The sequence below is a fragment of the Narcine bancroftii genome, chromosome 3 (genome assembly GCF_036971445.1).
Source record: "Narcine bancroftii isolate sNarBan1 chromosome 3, sNarBan1.hap1, whole genome shotgun sequence".
Taxonomy (NCBI): Eukaryota; Metazoa; Chordata; class Chondrichthyes; order Torpediniformes; family Narcinidae; genus Narcine; species Narcine bancroftii.
Window position 1 is genome coordinate 353,636,430 of NC_091471.1, and position 19,885 is coordinate 353,656,314.

General features: G+C 44.9%; 1 protein-coding gene and 1 long non-coding RNA gene across 9 annotated transcripts in view; one reads left to right on the top strand and one right to left on the bottom strand.

The window, feature by feature from the left end:
- The window catches only part of LOC138759441 (uncharacterized), a 148,907-nt gene that overhangs the window by 114,667 nt on the left and 14,355 nt on the right, over positions 1 to 19,885 (bottom strand). For 4 of the 8 annotated variants that reach the window (XM_069929874.1, XM_069929875.1, XM_069929873.1 and 1 more), the window contains 3 exons: positions 17,333 to 17,566; positions 3,897 to 4,268; positions 782 to 1,440 (listed from right to left, as the gene is read on the bottom strand). In XM_069929874.1, coding sequence (XP_069785975.1) covers positions 782 to 1,440; positions 3,897 to 4,268; positions 17,333 to 17,566 — 1,265 coding nt within the window. Of the gene's footprint in view, positions 1 to 781; positions 1,441 to 3,896; positions 4,269 to 10,795; positions 10,968 to 11,180; positions 11,383 to 14,368; positions 14,464 to 17,332; positions 17,567 to 19,885 lie in introns of those variants that run through there. The other 4 variants (XM_069929878.1, XM_069929879.1, XM_069929880.1 and 1 more) reach the window with 4 other exon arrangements.
- Positions 546 to 11,502, top strand: LOC138759444 (uncharacterized). Its single transcript, XR_011354835.1, has 3 exons — positions 546 to 595; positions 2,893 to 3,061; positions 11,308 to 11,502. It is a non-coding gene; the product is annotated as an uncharacterized lncRNA (long non-coding RNA).

The following is a 19,885-nucleotide window of genomic DNA, read 5'->3' on the forward strand; positions in this document are numbered from 1 at the left end:
TCACCTGGAAAACCCTGATGGGGCAAGTTTCTTCGGCAAGACACTGAAGTGGCTGATTAAAAGGAATCAGTTGTAGGTGTCCAGTGAATAACCAATCTCTCTCTGAAAACCGACAAGAACCTTCCTAAGGGGTAACCATTTACCTTTCAAGCATCAAAGCCTGGTGAACTTCATAAACGTTAAATTCCCTGCAACCAGTAAACTTGGAGGAATGAGAATTGAGATTGGACTGTGAATCAAAGAACTTTTTCTGAACTTACACACATATTACATACACATGCGCTTAGAATTAGAAGGGGGTGAACTTAAATTAATAGTGATAAGTTAAAGTATGATTCTATTTTCATGTTTAAAGATAATTAAAAGCAACTTTTGTTTAAGTAACCATTTGTCTTTGTGAATATCTATTGCTGCTGGATTTTGGGGTCCTCTGGGTTCGTAACAATATACACTCACCAATCTCTGTGAGTGATGTTCACAATTGACCATTTATTAGCATATCAAGGTTCCTTTTATTGTTGTGTAATAATACAAAACAATGTAATATACACAATATACTTCAACTGCTGCCTGACATAAAGTCAAGCATATATACGTGAGTATGGAGGGCTTTCTTAAGAGACATACCTTGATGAAGGGCTCAAACCCAAAACATTGGTTATGTATCTTTGTTTGAGCTATATAAAGTGCACTGTTTTTTCCTGAGAAGACAATAGTGTGCATCCTCATGCCTGTCAAAGACTGCATATCTCTGTGTATGGTGTGTGCATGACTGCATTACCTTCTCTTCAGTAACATATTCTCCATCAGCAGCTAGAGCACGTATAAACTCTTCAACTCGTTGGTTCACATCTTCCAAATTGACGTGCCTATTTCCTTTGTGAAATAGGTTATCAGAGGCCATCAACTCGACTGCCTGCATGACAGACCTGTGTTCCTCTCTTAATTGAGCAAAGTAATCTTGGGGATTTCGATGCTCTAACCTTTTCTTCTTCAGTTCCTCCTCTTTCAACTTTCTTAGCTTCTCTTTTGTCACTTTCATGTCCAATGATGGAAAGTCATCTGACGACACTGATGAGAGGCCTGGAGAAGCTGAACGTTGCCATGCCCCTCCTGAACCATCAATACTTTGATTAAGTGTGTCATTTAGTTGCACTTTTGAATTTGTTTTGCCACATGGTACAAGTTGGTCAAAAAAGGATATGGATAAAGGATTTTTCTTTGATGTTTCCTCCTCCATATTACTTTTTAGTTTGGCATTTATTTCAGAAGAGTTCACTGAAAGTGTCATTGACTGAGATGGCAATGTTACTTTGTTCTCTGGGGGACCAAATGTTATTTGGCTTGTTGGTCCACTAATCAATTGTCTGGAGTTTAATGGTTGGCCACAGTAGTTGCTTCTCACTGGAATTGTTGGTAATCCAGGCACTAGAACAGGAGCTATTAGAGAAATACAGAGATGAAAATGAAATCTTGTGTTTGTTGTTTCGTTTCAATGGCAATACTACTTTTGGATTCAACATTAACCAAAAGATACCAGTAGTACATTTGCTTACACCCATTTCAACACAATTCAATCTATGCTACAGTTAACACTAAGAACAATCATCGATGAAGGAAATTTAGGTTCAGAACAAAGAACAAGAAAAGATTTTGTGAAGATGGTCAAAGAATAAATCCAAATAGCATTCAGTCCCTCAGCTCCCAAAATTTGTGTTCCACCATTGCCTTGATGCACAAGTGCAGGAATCAGGAATTAGCTGATCCAAGCACGCACTGCAATTAGCCAACACATCTCTACAAAGAATGCATAAACTACAGTGAAACTCATTATCTTTTGATACTCAGAACATGTTCCATAAAGTTTCACACTCCAATGGCTGGAATCCTACATTGCAAAAAAAGTGGTTATGCGCATTGAAATTGGACTATCCCAGCTCTGGAATAGAAATGGAGTTTATTCCGTCTGGACACTCTCCAACTGGATGACGTTAACATCAAATTCTCTGGTTTCTGTTAGGCCACTCCCCATTCCTCCATTCCCTTTCCTCCAGCTTTCCACCCCCTTCCCTCTCCATTCAGAGACCTATACCCTCCCCCTATCACCTCAGCTTTTTTCTCTTGTGCGTTCCTACCCATACCAACCTATGACCTCGTGCCTGTGGGCCTGTACTCCTTCCTCTCCCTGGTCCTCCCTCCATCATTTTATTCAGGCACCTACCTACTTTTTGCTCATTCCTTAATGAAGGGATCAAGCCTGAAACATTGGTTGTGCATCTATATCTTTGCGACATAAAGAACACTGTGTGACTTGCCGAGTATCTCCAGTATTTTTGTATAAACTACAATCACGGTGTCTGCAGATTTTCTTGAGTTAATTTTATTATTCATTAGGAAAGGCATCCATTTAAGATGGAGATAAGGAGGAATTGCCTATCTTTAAAAGATTATGAATCTTTGATATTCTCTGTCCAGAAAATTGTAAAAGCTAAGCCATTAAGATTTTTAGTGACGCAGAAATCTAGAATTGTGGGGAAGAGCCAAGAAAGTAGGTTGAGGCCAAAATCAAGCTACCCATGATTATACTGTCCAGTACACCAGATTCCATATGTCCTCCTCCTGCTCCTAGCTGACATCCTTGTGTAGTGAGAATAGAGCAGATATCAATTACTTACAGAATGCTATACATGGCTTTCAAATGGGCATATAGATCACTAACCAATTGTGTTGGCTTGTGGGATGGAGATGGAGCTGTGACATACAAGTGGTGCCTTATTGCCAGCTGATAGTTTAAAAATAGCTCATTTGACTTTGTATGTTCATATATTACTATTTTTAGATTTCTATTTAGTTACACTTTATGCAAAGATGATGTATTTTATCTATTTATAGCATGATGGACTGCAGAAATAACGAGCTATATACCTATGGAATAAAAAAAAATCACATGCAACTTAAAGAACAAATACAACACTTTTGTAAAGGTCTGGCAGCCATACTTGGATCACATAGGGGCCCAGATACAGTAATACAAATGGGAAAAAAAAAAGAGGTTATAAAGGTAACTTTATACATACAAAAACGTAGTTTCCCTAATTGTACTCTATATACATAAAATATATGCAAGCTCTGACGGTGGGGGGTGGGGAGAGTGAGAGAGACTGTTTTTTTTTAAGCTTTGTTTGTTGTGTTTATAAGAAAAAGTTTAATACAGGTACACGATCCTTTATCTGGAACCCTTGGGGGACTGCGTGTTCCGAATTTCGGATTTTTCCGGATTTCAGAAAGCCCATCCGAATTGTGCTGCCGTATCCACCCCCACCCCCTTTCAGTCGCCTGACCATCTCCCCCGGCCGCCTGACCGCACCCCCAACCGCAGTCCCTCGGCCACCTCCCCCAACTGCCAGTCCCTCAGCTGCCCGGCAGTCTCCCCCAGCCGCCTCCCCCGACCGCTTGTCCCCACTTGCCGGATTTTGGAGCTTTCTGGATTTTAGATGTCCGGATAAAGGATCGTGTATCTGTATATTTAAAATGTTACTATGTACACTTTTGAAAAAAAATCAAAAATAGTATATTCAAAAAAAGATATTTTTATTTTTAAAAAGACAAAAATATCCAATTTTAACAAAAAACAAAATATTACCTAAAGGGTGTCAAGTTTAAAAAAAAAACTAAAAACTTCCAGGCCCTAAAACTCGCACTGAATCCCATTCAATTCCATTTTTTAATATCTGCTGCCAGCAGCTCTTGATTTGTCTAAAAATTTCTCAGTCTTGAATACATCAACACCCACAATGCCATAAAGGGGACTTCATGTCCACAATGACTGACTGGATGCAATTTATTTTACAAAGGAGGATTTTAATCTATATCAACAACTTTTAAAAATTAAGTACCTTGCAAATTTGATGCTCTGGGAATCACCCAAGGACCACAGGAGCTGATGTTTGGGATCTCCACCCTACTTACAGCTAGTGTAGAATGTGACATCGCCATTTTGGTTTTGTTTTCTTTATCTTTTGATATTGCAAAGGCTTGTGTAGACTTTAATTTGACTACATTGCCCAAGTTTGGCACATGTTCTACATCCAGTACATCATTCATGGATGCGAGCAGTTCCTTTATGCTGTTAAATCCATAAGTGCTTGTTTTTAAATTCTGCCGATATTTCTTGCAGTAGTATTCACATAGTTTTGTCTCAGGAATGCCATTAGGCTCTGTCACAAAGAGTTCCAATATCTGTTTTCGTATGTGCTCCATCAGTTCAACTGTAAAAAAAAGTACGCACCATTATATATTAAGGAAGAGTTAATGCAGTAAGGTATACCATACATGTCGGTGTATAAGACGACTCTCGGAATTTCCACTTAAAATATAGGTTTTGAGCTATATAAAAGACTGCCCCAAGTCTGGCACTTACCACGAGCCAGTGGAATGATGTTTTCACAATATTTTAAATGTAAATTACCCAGTAGAGGATTAAATTTTATTAGCATATTGTGGTGGCTCACCCATGAGAAAAGTGAACTGGCTCCAGCAGTGCAGGCGGGTCTGCAGCCAGCGACATTCACAGGGACTCTCAGTGCAGGGCAAAGCCTTGGCCCAGAAGCCAACGTTACTTCCGCCCCGCAGGGTGCAAGGGTCGCTGGGAAGCACAGACCTCTTAAGCGTGCGATTCTGAATAAGTAATCAGTTGAACGGAAACTCTGCTCGACTCAGCATGCTTCTTTCGCTTGCAGTGGCTTGATTGCCACATTGGTGATCCCAAAGGTCCAACAGTATTTGGACCTGACACGAGCAACACGATCAACATGGACAAAGTGAACAACTGCATTCTGAGGAGCCAAATTTCACTTAAACTTCAAGCTTTCTGGACCACTCAGCCCCTCAACTGATTTCAACAAGCAGAGGCCCAGTTCCAAGTCAGGAATATGGTCTCCTCCGACGAGACCAGATACTACTACTTGGGGGCTGCTCTCGACCAGGAAACAGCAGCCCAAGTAATCGACTTTCTGCAGTAGCCCCTGGAGGCTGACGGGTATGAAGCACTAAGGACCCTGTTGGTCAGCACATTCGGCTTCTCATGCCACGAATAGGCCGCATGGTTGCTACATATGGACAGCCTGGATGACAGCGTGCCGTCAGCCCTGATGAATGACATACTGGCACTAGCAGACAGCCATAAGCCGTGTCTATTTTTCGAACGGATTTTTTTAAAGCAGATGACAGTGGTCATCCGCCTCCTACAAGCAAATGAGGGCTTCTCTGACCCACAAAAGGTGGCCACTTGCGTGGAAGTTCTGTGGCGCGCCAAACAAAATGGTGGAGCCAGCATCAGGATTAGAGCTGCATCACAACCAAATGCCCAGACACATCGCATCCCAGCAGCAAAATCTGCAATGCCCATGTCAAAAGACGGCACCATTTCTGAGTCTTCGTGTTTTTACAATCAAAGGGTGGGAATCCAGGACCTGCCGATGCGACCACCATGCTCACTCCAGGAAATGAAAGAGCTAAACGTCATTGATGACTATGGCAGCTGGTCTCCGTGATAGCCTCCTAAACATCTGGGACAGACACTCTGGGCGCAGATTCCTGGTAGACACAGGAGCGGAAATCAGCATCTTTCCCCCCCTCAAGCCACGATATCTGAACCAGAAGGGCTGGACCGGAGCTCACAGCAGCCTAGAGCAGCACCATCTGCACCTACAGCACATGGACTAACCCCTTGCAATTTGGTTCCAGCAACTTCACATAGATGTTTATTCTGGCCATGGTACACAACCATTGCTGGGTGCAGACTTCTTCCGTGCACACTGTTTGCCCTCATGACTCTGAAGGGTCAACAGTTTGGTGAGGACAAATTGCCAGCTCTGCACCTGGACTCTGTCACGTATTCGGACAAGTCTGCAAGGGTGTTGTTGAGTTTCCATCTATCATCACACCAGTTTTCACAGCGGCCCCCTTCACACGGCACCACATTCCCACACAGGGACACCCCCTTCACACCTAGGCCCACAGGCTACCATCAGACAAGCTCCGATTCATGAGAGAAGAGTTTAACAAAATGGAGGAGATGGGGGATTGTGCACTGTTTGGATAGCCCATGGGCCTCCACATTTCATATGGTGCCCAAGTACAGTACATAGGAGGATGGAGGCCATGTGGTGACTACAGGAGGCTGAATGATGCAACCATCTCCAATAATATCCAGTCCCACACATCCACACAGTCAACCTGCATGGGGCAAACATCTTTTCAAAGATTGGCCTGATTCGATGGTATCATCAAGTCCCTGTCCACCCAGATGATATTCATTAGGATGCCATTCAGTCTTAGAAATGCAGAGCCAACCTTCTAGTGCCTCATAGATGCAGTAGGGCAGGATCTGGACTTTCTGTCCATCTACCTAGATGACATCCTGGTAGCCAGCCACTCCCGCTAGGAACATCTGGCACATTTGTGCCTACGGCCTGGTGATCAACTTTGCCAAGTGCCAGTTATGATTACCTACTATCTGCTTCTTGGGACACCGAATCCACAGTCACGGAGCTGTTCCTCTACCGGCAAAAGTGGAAGCCATTCATCAATTCGCCAGGCCTAACATAGTCAAAGGCCTACAGGAATTTGTCAGGATGTTAATTTTTACCACTGGTTCATTCCCTCAACAGCCAGGATCATGTGCCCCCTTTTCGGTTTGATGTCCGGCAATGCCAAAGAAGTTATCTGGACGGAGGAAGCAACAGCGGCTTTCGACCAGGCTAAGGATGCTCTAGCTGACACCACGCTCCCATGTAAACATCCCCACAGCCCTCACTGTAGATGGCTCCAAAGCTGCAGTCGGTGGCGTACTTGAACAGCTAATCGAAAGCCAGTGAAAACTGTTTGCTTTCTTCACCCAGCACCTGCAATGCCCCCCTAGAGATCAAGAACAGTGAGTTTGACAGAGAGCTGCTGGCCCTGCACCTGGCCATCCTGCACTTCAGGTATTTCCTGGAAGGGAGGGAGTTCACTATCTTCACAGATCACAAGCCCCCCATCTTCGCATTTGCCAAAATGACAGACCCATGGTCAGCACACCAGCAGCGACATCTGTTGTACATATCCTAATTCACCACCATGATCAAACATATCTCCGGGAAGAACAATGTGGTGGCTGATGTGCTGTCATGGACATCCATCCAGTTGGTACACACACTGTCTCCATGCAACATTAGCAGAGGCGCAACAGGTGGACAGCGAAATACCACCATACTGAACCACAGTCACTGGACTCCGCTTTGAGGAAGTACCCATTGGGCCCAGAGGTAGCAAGCTCCTTTACAACGTGTCCACTGAACAATTTCAGCCCATCGACCCGACCGCTTGGAGGCGCCCTTCCACCTGGGTGACTGATTGTGGATCGGTTCATGTGGTACAGCCTATGCAAACAGGTTGGGCCCTGGGCCAGACCTCCAAAATCCAGAGGCTCACAAGAGCACCACTGCAACCTTACAAGCCAACGCATAGGAGGTTCGAGCATGTGAACATGGATATCCTCAGCCCACTGCCTATCTCAAGAGGAGCAAGGTACCTATTTACAATGGTGGACAGGATCAGGAGGTGGCCGGAAATTGTCCCAATTGCCAACATGACTGCAGAGACGTGTGCCAGGACTCTGATCGCAACCTGGGTGGCGCAGTTCAGGCTCCCTGCCCACGTTACTTCAGACAGGGGGTGCAGTTCACCTCAACTCTATGGTCCACGCTGGTGCAGCTGCTCCGAACCCAGCTCCATTGGATGACTGCGTACCATCCACAATCAAATGGCCTGGCAGAACGTTTCCACAGGCACCCAAAATCAGCCCTGATTGCATGCCTCCAGGGGCCAGACTGGATAGGTGTGCTCCCCTGGGAGCTACTGGGCATCCTCACAGCACCCAAAGAAGACCAGGCAGCGTCATCAGCAGAGCTGGTTTATGGCTCCCTGCTCACAGTGCCTGGTGAATTTGTGCCCACACCCCGTGGCCAAAAGGACGCACCAACAGAGGTCCTGGCCAAGATCCGGGAAAGACTTGGGGGACTGACCCCAGTATTAAAATCCTATCACAGATTAGTGCCCACCTTCATGCACTGACCACTCCTGCAGCAGCCGTACGAAGGGCCCTTCAAAGTGGGACAATATGTGTCCTGGACATTGGTGGCCGGGAGGAGACTTTTACCATTGACTATCTCAAACCAGCACACCTGGACACTGAACGACCAGTTGTGGTGCCACCCACTAGGAGACTAGGCCGGGCATGTAAAACGAACAGTGTACAGGTGATGGTTTCTGAGCCTCCTATCACTGGTTCTTTTTTTTTTTGGGGGGGGGGGGAGGTCACGTAGCGGCTCACCCACGCGGCTCCAGCGATCACAGGCGGGTCTGCAGCCAGTGGCATTCACAGGGACCTGAGTGCGGGGCAAAGCTTCGGCCTGGAAGCCAACATCACTTCCACCCTGCAAAGCTCAGGGGTCCCTTAAGTACACTATTATGAACTAGTAAATCAGTTGAATTGAAACTCTGTTCAACTCAGCATGTTTCTTTCGCTTGCAGTGGCTTGACTGACACAATATTTTAAAATAAACCACCATTGGCTCCTTTAACAGGCTGTTTAAAGCCTGTACGGAGCCAACAGCAGTCGGACTGGGCGGATGGACATTGCAGGAAGCGCTGAGACTTCACTGTTAAAGTTCGGATTTTATACTTGGTGTGGAGGACCACTGACACTTCGCTGTTAAGGTTCAAATTTTATACTTGGCGCAGGGGACCGCGGAGACTTCACTGTTATGGTTTGAATTTTATACTTTACAAGACAACCCCTGGTTTTGGTGTGACATTTATAAAACTTAAATCTCGTCTTATACGCCAACATATTCGATATATGCAATAATCAAATACACAGGAATTTCTGTCTGGTAAATAATGATAGTCTTGACATTTTCTAAAGGTTAGTGGAACTGAGGTACAAACAAATACATGTAAATACATGTTAAACCTTACACTCACAAGGTCAATCATAATGACACAGTACAGTAGAGTAGATGCTCTGGAATGGAAGACCTCATTCTTGGAGGAGATGAGGTGGAGGAATTGACAGAAAGGAATAGAATCCTTACAGGGGACAGGGTGTGAAGAGGTATAGTCAAAGTTATTTGCTAGACCAAGTAATTTTGGCATAACTGTAGAAAGTGCAAACTAACAGAGACAGGATAGTAGGTATTTGGAACCTGAGGGGCAAGCATTAAAATTAAGATAGAAAGAATGACAAATATACTATGCAAACACCAAGGGATGAAGTACGTACAAGAGAAGCCACTCAGCCCTTCTGAGTGCTCTACCATTCAATAAGAACATGGCTGATCTTACCACACTCAGATCTGTATTCCCAGTAACCTCTTATTTATCTTTGCCTTTATTCAAAGACTCTTCCACAGTCCTTTAAGAGTTTCAAAGACCTCAGAAAATATTTTCTTTCACGTCTTAAAAGGCCAACTATACACATTCAAACACCAACTCCTAGCTCAGAACCTCCCCACAAGAATAAACATTCTCTCCGCATTTGCTCTCAAACAAATTCACAGTTGTCAGGTAGCAGAAAAGTAATGAAAGCAAAACCTAAAGTAAAAACGAAAGATCATTCATTTTTAAAACAAATAATAATTAACACCAAAAGGATACTCCAGGTTTTAAGTGGAAGAGGCATTACCTGGCAATACTTAAATCAGTGGTTCCCAAATATTTTCGGGTTGCCGCCATCTTAGCCTCCAGGCCCCATACAATGGCATGGGTGGGAGGTGGGGAGGCACTGAGCGGGGTGGGGGGTTAGTGGCAGCGCTGAGTGGGGAGCGGGGTTACAGTTAAAGGCAGTGCTGAGCTGGGGTAGTAGTGGTGGTGGCACTGAGTGGGAGGGGAAGTGCCAGCATTGAGCCAGGGGAGGTGGGGGGTTGGTGGTGGCGTTGAGAAGGAGGGTTAGTGGTGGCGCTGAGTGGTGGGGTCGTGGCGCCAGTACTGGCCTCCATTAAATTTTGAATAATAACAAGACTGAAGGTTTGGAATGCCCCCTTTTCCCTCACCGCCCCCATGACAGCCCCCCTTTTCCTTGGATCAGGAGGGCGGCAGTGCTCACTTCGGGAATCTCCGACTTAAATGCATATCATTAAAATTGTTTTTGCATTTGAAATAAGATAATAAACTGGTGTGGCCTATTTAATAAGTAAACACAGAAACTCTTAAGTCATTCACTGAATTTCTATGGTACACCAAATAATCAAATATAGTAGTATAAATTTCAAAGTTCAAATTTATTGTCAGACTACATATATGACATCACACACAACCCCAAGATTCTTTTTCCTGCAGTCCAGGCAGAATTTCCACTTATTGGTAACTGTAAACTGTAGTCAAGGAAGATATGTGAACGAAGCAGAGAAATGTTCACAAAGAAATGTAAACAAACTGACTCTGCAAAGAAAGAGTCCTTAAGTGAATCTCTAACTGAATCAGTTGTTGAGGAGTCTAATGTTGGAGGGGTAGCAGCTGTTCCTGAATCTGGTGGTATGAGTCTTGCTACACATATACCACTTCCATGGTGGCAACAACGAGAACAGAGCATGTCCTGTGTTGTGCGGATCTTAGACACTAATCATGCATCAGTCCCTCATCCAAAGCCACAGTACCACTTATACATTAACCTCAGTAACCACAGAACGAAAATCTGACCAACTGCACTGGGAAACTAGTACACTGAATCATTTTAAAACAAAAACACTCTGACCTTGTTTTGATGCCATTATTACAATCAAACCACTTGAACAGGATTAAGCATTCCCAAAGTTTAAACTGGAAGTGGTCTCCGTTTCTCTGCAATTCCTGTATTGTTATGTGAAGACATAAATCCCTAAGTCAGTTGCAGACCACGATATACTGTAAATAGACTGGGACATGACCTAGACAAGGGGAGAATATAAACTTTTTATTTATCCACAGCCAAATACAGAGATTACAAAAAAAAATCATAGATGAAGTAAATACTTAAATTACCACAGAACTGGGAAACACAAATTCCCTTGTCAGAAGTGCAGATACATCTAACCATTTACATTCGTAATTATTCAAGTCAACAAGAAACATTGTTTGTACAACAGCTTGTTTTGACTCACCATATAAATGAAGAAGAAAAATCAGACAAGAAAGTCAAATGTTCTCAGCAGCCCATGAACAAAACCATTGCTCTCCTCAAATGCTTCTCTTAAAATACTGCAAGCCTCTTTCCTTGTTTTCCAACAGCTAGAGGCCCCTCAACCAATGAGATGCAGTGGAGTGGTAATGATGAAACGAAACTGAAACTCATCAGACACCAAACTACAAAGAGGAAAACAATACAGAAGTCACTGCACCATGTCTCTGAGAAACTAGTTTAGAAAAAGTGTTCAAATTATAAAATATTATAATTTTGGCAGAAAAACAAATAAAGCTAACAAAATTAACTTACATAATTTAAAAGAAAAAAAAACCTAGGGCAATAGGAGTTTGGAAAGGCTACCAGGCCCATCATGTAGCTCTATTCTTGATAAATGGGTTGGGGGGGACAGGAATGAGAAGGTTTGAGATTTAAAAGAGGTAAGTGGGCAAGTGGGCAAGCTTTTCCTTAGAGTGGTGGGTGCCTGGGAGAGTGGTGGGTGCCTGGGAGAGTGGTGGGTGCCTGGGAGAGTGGTGGGTGCCTGGGAGAGTGGTGGGTGCCTGGGAGAGTGGTGGGTGCCTGGGAGAGTGGTGGGTGCCTGGGAGAGTGGTGGGTGCCTGGGAGAGTGGTGGGTGCCTGGGAGAGTGGTGGGTGCCTGGGAGAGTGGTGGGTGCCTGGGAGAGTGGTGGGTGCCTGGGAGAGTGGTGGGTGCCTGGGAGAGTGGTGGGTGCCTGGGAGAGTGGTGGGTGCCTGGGAGAGTGGTGGGTGCCTGGGAGAGTGGTGGGTGCCTGGGAGAGTGGTGGGTGCCTGGGAGAGTGGTGGGTGCCTGGGAGAGTGGTGGGTGCCTGGGAGAGTGGTGGGTGCCTGGGAGAGTGGTGGGTGCCTGGGAGAGTGGTGGGTGCCTGGGAGAGTGGTGGGTGCCTGGGAGAGTGGTGGGTGCCTGGGAGAGTGGTGGGTGCCTGGGAGAGTGGTGGGTGCCTGGGAGAGTGGTGGGTGCCTGGGAGAGTGGTGGGTGCCTGGGAGAGTGGTGGGTGCCTGGGAGAGTGGTGGGTGCCTGGGAGAGTGGTGGGTGCCTGGGAGAGTGGTGGGTGCCTGGGAGAGTGGTGGGTGCCTGGGAGAGTGGTGGGTGCCTGGGAGAGTGGTGGGTGCCTGGGAGAGTGGTGGGTGCCTGGGAGAGTGGTGGGTGCCTGGGAGAGTGGTGGGTGCCTGGGAGAGTGGTGGGTGCCTGGGAGAGTGGTGGGTGCCTGGGAGAGTGGTGGGTGCCTGGGAGAGTGGTGGGTGCCTGGGAGAGTGGTGGGTGCCTGGGAGAGTGGTGGGTGCCTGGGAGAGTGGTGGGTGCCTGGGAGAGTGGTGGGTGCCTGGGAGAGTGGTGGGTGCCTGGGAGAGTGGTGGGTGCCTGGGAGAGTGGTGGGTGCCTGGGAGAGTGGTGGGTGCCTGGGAGAGTGGTGGGTGCCTGGGAGAGTGGTGGGTGCCTGGGAGAGTGGTGGGTGCCTGGGAGAGTGGTGGGTGCCTGGGAGAGTGGTGGGTGCCTGGGAGAGTGGTGGGTGCCTGGGAGAGTGGTGGGTGCCTGGGAGAGTGGTGGGTGCCTGGGAGAGTGGTGGGTGCCTGGGAGAGTGGTGGGTGCCTGGGAGAGTGGTGGGTGCCTGGGAGAGTGGTGGGTGCCTGGGAGAGTGGTGGGTGCCTGGGAGAGTGGTGGGTGCCTGGGAGAGTGGTGGGTGCCTGGGAGAGTGGTGGGTGCCTGGGAGAGTGGTGGGTGCCTGGGAGAGTGGTGGGTGCCTGGGAGAGTGGTGGGTGCCTGGGAGAGTGGTGGGTGCCTGGGAGAGTGGTGGGTGCCTGGGAGAGTGGTGGGTGCCTGGGAGAGTGGTGGGTGCCTGGGAGAGTGGTGGGTGCCTGGGAGAGTGGTGGGTGCCTGGGAGAGTGGTGGGTGCCTGGGAGAGTGGTGGGTGCCTGGGAGAGTGGTGGGTGCCTGGGAGAGTGGTGGGTGCCTGGGAGAGTGGTGGGTGCCTGGGAGAGTGGTGGGTGCCTGGGAGAGTGGTGGGTGCCTGGGAGAGTGGTGGGTGCCTGGGAGAGTGGTGGGTGCCTGGGAGAGTGGTGGGTGCCTGGGAGAGTGGTGGGTGCCTGGGAGAGTGGTGGGTGCCTGGGAGAGTGGTGGGTGCCTGGGAGAGTGGTGGGTGCCTGGGAGAGTGGTGGGTGCCTGGGAGAGTGGTGGGTGCCTGGGAGAGTGGTGGGTGCCTGGGAGAGTGGTGGGTGCCTGGGAGAGTGGTGGGTGCCTGGGAGAGTGGTGGGTGCCTGGGAGAGTGGTGGGTGCCTGGGAGAGTGGTGGGTGCCTGGGAGAGTGGTGGGTGCCTGGGAGAGTGGTGGGTGCCTGGGAGAGTGGTGGGTGCCTGGGAGAGTGGTGGGTGCCTGGGAGAGTGGTGGGTGCCTGGGAGAGTGGTGGGTGCCTGGGAGAGTGGTGGGTGCCTGGGAGAGTGGTGGGTGCCTGGGAGAGTGGTGGGTGCCTGGGAGAGTGGTGGGTGCCTGGGAGAGTGGTGGGTGCCTGGGAGAGTGGTGGGTGCCTGGGAGAGTGGTGGGCACACCCATCAAGGCCTGCAAAAGGTAGTGGACACAGCTCAGGACATCACAAACCAAACCATCGCCACCATCGTGAACATCGAAAGGGATCGCTGTCCATCGAAAGAGACCAGCAACAATCATCTCATCAGATCCACAACAACCAACATATGGTCTGTTTTCACTGCTATTATCAGAGACTTGGCACCACCAGGTACAGGAACAGCTGCTCCCCCCTCCACCCTCACAATCTTCAACAATAAACTCCATCAGGGACTCGTTTCAAGACTCTTACATTTGCGCTTTATTGATTTATTTTCCTCTCTGTATTGCAGTTAGTTTACATTTCTTTCTTTATTTACCCATCTGCAGGTGGTGTACTTTTTCGGTGCTACCAATAAATTCAAGTTCTTTATTTATATAGCACATTTTTTTCAACCTGCTGTAAAAACTAAGGCAATTGATCGAAACTAGGACCACTACTTACAGAACAACAGATTAAGACATTATAAGTGGACCATAATGTGGTAATTCTGCCTCAGCTGCAGATAAAAAAAATCTCAAGAATGTACTCTTGACAATAAATCGGAAATCTGAAAACTTCAGGAATATTTTTACCTGTCCACTTCTCCCAAACAAATTATCTCCAGACTTTCACAATGAGCCAAACTGAAATATATCAATTTAACAATGAATTCATAGATCTGTTGATATTTAGTTCCAGAAGTATTTTTTTTCCAATACTAAAACAGAACTGAAGGAGAACAAAAACTGAGGTTTTGGTTCTTGGTGAGCAATTTGCTAACTTACTTTCAGTTTCAATTCCTCTCATCATGTTCACTGCATCATTTCTTAAAAATATATACTGTTGCTCAATTGCATCCTGACGTTCATGATATCATCCATAAACAAATCAAAACAATTCACCAAAGGAACACACCCTTCATCCCACAATGTCTATGCCAACCATTAACCCACATTACTTAATGCACCTCTAACTTCACACCCGTTGCCTCCTTAATCCAATTTATCGTTGAAAGTAAATTCCAATGTTCTGTTACCTGAATAAGAGATTATTATAGTCATAACAGCATGGAAACCAGTCTTTCAGCCCACACTGACCAAAATGTCCCATCACACGAATCCCATTTGCTTGTGTTTGGCTAATATCTCTCTGAACCTATCCTATTCATGTCTTGGCCCTAAAAAACTTTCTCCTTTTTTTCAGTATGGTCTATAAAATGGAGACAAATGAAAACTCACCTTGTACATCTCTCGACTAGTTCTACTTTCATTCCCACTCAACACCTCAATTTTAAACCTCATTTTTGTTTCTAGGTTTGCATTGATCATCTCTACCTCTACTTTAGTGAGCCCATCCTTTCAATATTGCCGTGTTCCATCAATTCTAAGATTAATCAGTACTGATCTGTGGTTTGTCACATTCCTAAATACTAGAATTCCCATGCTAAACTCTCTAGAACACAAGAACATAAAATATAGGACCAAAAGGATGCCATCTGGCCTGTCAAGCCTGTTCTGCCATTCAATGAGATCATAGCTAATCTGATGACAGGCTCATCTCCACCTACCTGCCTTTTATCCATATCCCTTAATTCCTCTACTATGTAAAAATCTATCCAACCTTGTCTTAAGTTTATTCAGATCACCTCCACTGCTTCAATGGGCAGCAAACTCCATAGATTTACCACCCTCTGGGAAAAGCAGTTCTTCCTCATCTCTGTCCTAAATCTACTACCCTGGATCTTGAGGTTGTGTCCTCTAGTTCTAATCTCCCTGACCAATGGGAACAACTTACCTATCTCTATCTTATCTATGGCTTTCATAATTTTATACATTTATACAAGATCTCCTCTCATTCTTCTAAAATCAAGTGAGTACCGTCCCAGACTACTCAATCTCATAGGCCAATTCCTTCTTCTCTGGAATCAACCTGGTGAACCTCCTCAGCACCGCTTCCAAAGTCAGTACATCTTTGCTCAAGTAAGGAGACGAGAATTGCACGCAGTACTCAAGATGCAGTGCAACTTCCTTACTCCCAAATTCAATCCCTCTAGCAATGAAAAGTAGCATTCCATTTGCCTTCTTGATAGCCTGCTGCACCTACAAACCCATCTTTTGGAATTCAGGCAAAAACATTCCCAAGTCCTTCTGCACGGAAGCATGCTGTAATCGCTTGCCATTTAAATAATCTGATCTTCCATTTTTCCTTCCAAAGTAGGTATCCTCGCATTTACCAACATTGTACTTCATTTGCCCACTCTCTTAACATATCTATATTGCTCTAGACTCTCTGTATCCTCTCCACAATTTGCTTTACCACTCAATTTAATCTCAACAAATGCAGATACACTACACTCTGCCCCCTCTTCCAGATCATTAAAGTCTATCATGAACATACTGCTCAACTTCTTAAGGAACCCTACAAAACTATCCTCAGACAGCCTTTTATCTTCCATCCTAATGTTACAATGGTCTAATTAACAAATATCCTTTGTTAAATATGTCCTTTGTGCATTGGGGCACGTTAAAGGTGAGATTTAAATACAGTGGTTGTTGTTGCATTACAAGTAGATCAGTGGGTCTGACTCGTATTCATGAAAAGTCACATGATACTTCCTCATACCAGATAGTCTACTAATACATCTGTCATGTTTAATGGAATCAAAAAACTGGCAATCACGTTTAATCACTAAGACAGCTGGGTGAAGCTGCAACCTTGTTCATAACTACTGTAAAATAAAAATCACATTTATCATGTCCCATGTTTTTTAAAAAAGTCTTTTGCAATCTTATAAATATATTCTAGATCTCACTGATTTTAAAATCCTAATATGGTACTTGTTAATGAAAAATGGACACAAAACAACAAAAAGTACAGAAACATAATCATGGGCTTCCAATTGAGCAGCAGCTTAAATGTATGTTCAAGTCATTCACTTTCTCTCTGGAAACTAATGCCTGAAATCTGTTTGTTCTGAGTAGTGTAGGCAAGTCCTCTTAACTACATTTATGTAAAGCAACTCTTAAATCATCAAGGCATCAATGGCTACAGACCAAATCCTAGTATACAAGATTAGATAGGATGGTCAACAGTAGACTAAAGGATCCACTGTGTTACTCTAGGACTCTACTTGAATCAATAGAATACAGACCCAACCAGCAGGGCAACATTGGAGACAAGATGGAGAACAGTAAAATCTATTGTTAGAGGCTGCAGATAGAATGACAAAGATGGATTACCTCTGTCAATATGACAGGTGCTCCAGTACTGGGCAGTAATGCCTAGCCACTGAGAAATTCAAGTGGGAGATCCAGGTAAAATTATCATTAAATTGAAAGGCAAGAACACATTTAAGAATTAAATTCTGCAACCATGTCAAACTGCTTCCACTTACAGTCATAAAATGATGCTTTAGATTCAGGAAAAGTGGAATGAAAACAAAAGAGGCCTTCCAATTTTGAGTGGCCAATATTAATTTCTCAGATATGTCAATGGTTTCACTCAGAGCATTTAAATTTAAAAAGAGCAACCATTTCTACTGCATATTAAAAACATACCTGCTAGATGCTCAGTCTCAAAAACACGACGCTTACATCCTGTAGGTTGAACATACACCTCTTTCTTCAAAATGTGAAGCAGATCATGAACTGATTTCAATCCAAACATATTCAGTTGCAATGGTCTTTTATAAAATGACTTGTATGCCCTTGTTAGCTTCTGTACTGGAATACCATCAGCCTTGTTTTTAAGCATGGCCAAAACTTCTTCACAAACTTTTGATAATTCATCACCTGGCATGAGATGTATAATATTAAAATTCAATTCGCAGTTACGTTGAGCAACAGGGTTGTAGATTCACAAACCAAGCAAACTGAAGTTGAAAAATATTTATCTCTGCTTTTCCAACTTAATTAGTCATTCTAAATATATTTAAATATACCCCAATAGTAAAATCCACAATAAAACAAGAAACAAATGATCTGTACAATAATACAGTACCATTAGCATGTTGGCCTTCACTGCAGGAGGATTTGGCATGGTCCAACCTGAAGCTGTACATACAATTTTGATTTCCTTATTTGAAGGGCGGCATGGTTAGCGTATGGGGCATCATGGTTAGCACGATGCTATGAGAGCACCAGTAATTGGGTTTGAATTTGACACCATCTGTAAGGAGTTTGTACGTTCTCCCGGTGTCTATGTGGGTTTTCCTAGGTGCTCCAATTTCCTCCCACGTTCCAAAGACATACAGAGTTGGTCGGTTAATTGGATGTATTTAGGTGCCACAGGCTCAAGGGCCAGAAGGGCCTGTTACCATGCTGTAGCTTTAAATTAAAAATAAAATTAAAGATGAATGCTCTTGCCTTGGAAGGGATGTAACAAAGTTGAAGCGATTGACTGATTCCTCTAATGCCAGGAATGAATTATAAGCGAGTTTAGGTTGGTTAGTTTTAAATTCAAGGGGGGGATCTCAAATAAACCCATTAAAGTCGAAAATAACTAAACAGACCATACACATGAACTCAAGGCATGACCTTCACAAGACTTGTCATGAATACAAACAAGCAATACCAGTCCAAGAAAGAATCCCAGACGAACTTCACCCATCAATGGGCACCATTGTGGTTAGCACCAGTGATTGGGACCGGGGTTTGAATCCTGAGCTATCTGTAAGGAGTTTGTACCTTCTCCCCATGTCTGCTTAGGGTTTCCCCGGGGGCTCCGGCTTCCTCTCAATGTACGGGGTTGTAGGTAATGGGTGTAATTGGATGGCACAGGCTCATAGGTTTAAAGGGCTTGTTTCCGTGCTGGATGTCTAGATTTAATTTTTTTTAAATTAATTTAATTCTGGAAAAGGCATGCAACTGATCATAGACTTGTCAGACATAATGACAAGCAACAATACATCCCTCCCTAACTAATTCAATATATGCTATTCTTAGTTTGAAGAGGTCAGCCTCATGCACACCTAAACACATGGTTAGCTTTGCAGACATCAGCCCGCCTCAGTCAATTTAAGGGGACCACCATCTGACCCAGTGCCAAAGAAAAACAAGATAATGTGCCTTAATGATTCCTATCGTACCTTTCATCAGTTATCATGAAGCGCTTCAAGAGGCAGGTCATGGCCAATATTGTCTCCCGACTCCTAGGTGACCTTGACGATTTGTCCACCACTGCAATAGGCCCATAGCAGCCACTATCTCCCCCTTGCCCTACACTCAACTCTGAACACATAGATAACAAAGTCATCCATACAAGACTACAGCTCTGCCTTCAACACTGCAGTCCCAGACAAACTCTGCTTCAAATTCATGGATCACAGAACCCCTCTCTGCAACTGGATGACCTGAAGATCATAATCAGTGCAGATAATCCTCAATACCAGTGCCTCGCAAGGCTTCGTACTCAGCCCCTTACAACACCCCTTATCCACTTCTGTGGGCAAACCCTGTTGTAACCATCTACAATTTTAAGATGATACAGCCATTGTATATCACAGCTTAAACAGTGAGTAGAGTACAAGGAGGAGATAAACAGTCTCATCACATGGCGATGGGACAAAAACCTCCCCCTCAAAGTCAACAAAATGAATGAGCTGGTCACTGAGTTCAAGAAGCGATGTGGAGCACACACCTACAAAATGCATCAATGGTACTGAGGAGGAGATGGTAGAGAGCTTGGTTTTTAGATTTAAATACCACCAACAATTTGTCCAAAAAGTATACACATTGATTACAGGCAAGAAAGCTTACCAATGTTTCTACTTCCTTAAAAAATGATGGCAAGTTGGTATGTTCCCAATGTCTCTTACTAATTTTTATAGATGCATTATAGCAAGTATCCTATTCAAATGTGTCACAGCTTTGTATGTGTTTCTGCCCAAGACTGCAAGAATTTAAAGCGAGCCACTTCAACCACATTACATTAGAAAATTTCACAACAAAACTTCCAATAGTTCTATTTATCTTCAAATCAGAATCTATTTGGAACCTTGTGCTAATTTATTTAAATTACTCACTCTTTGAATGAAGCACTCAAAATGAGAGAATTACAGCAGTAAAATCCGTTATCCGGAATTCAAGAATCCGGCGGTGTCAAGCAACTGG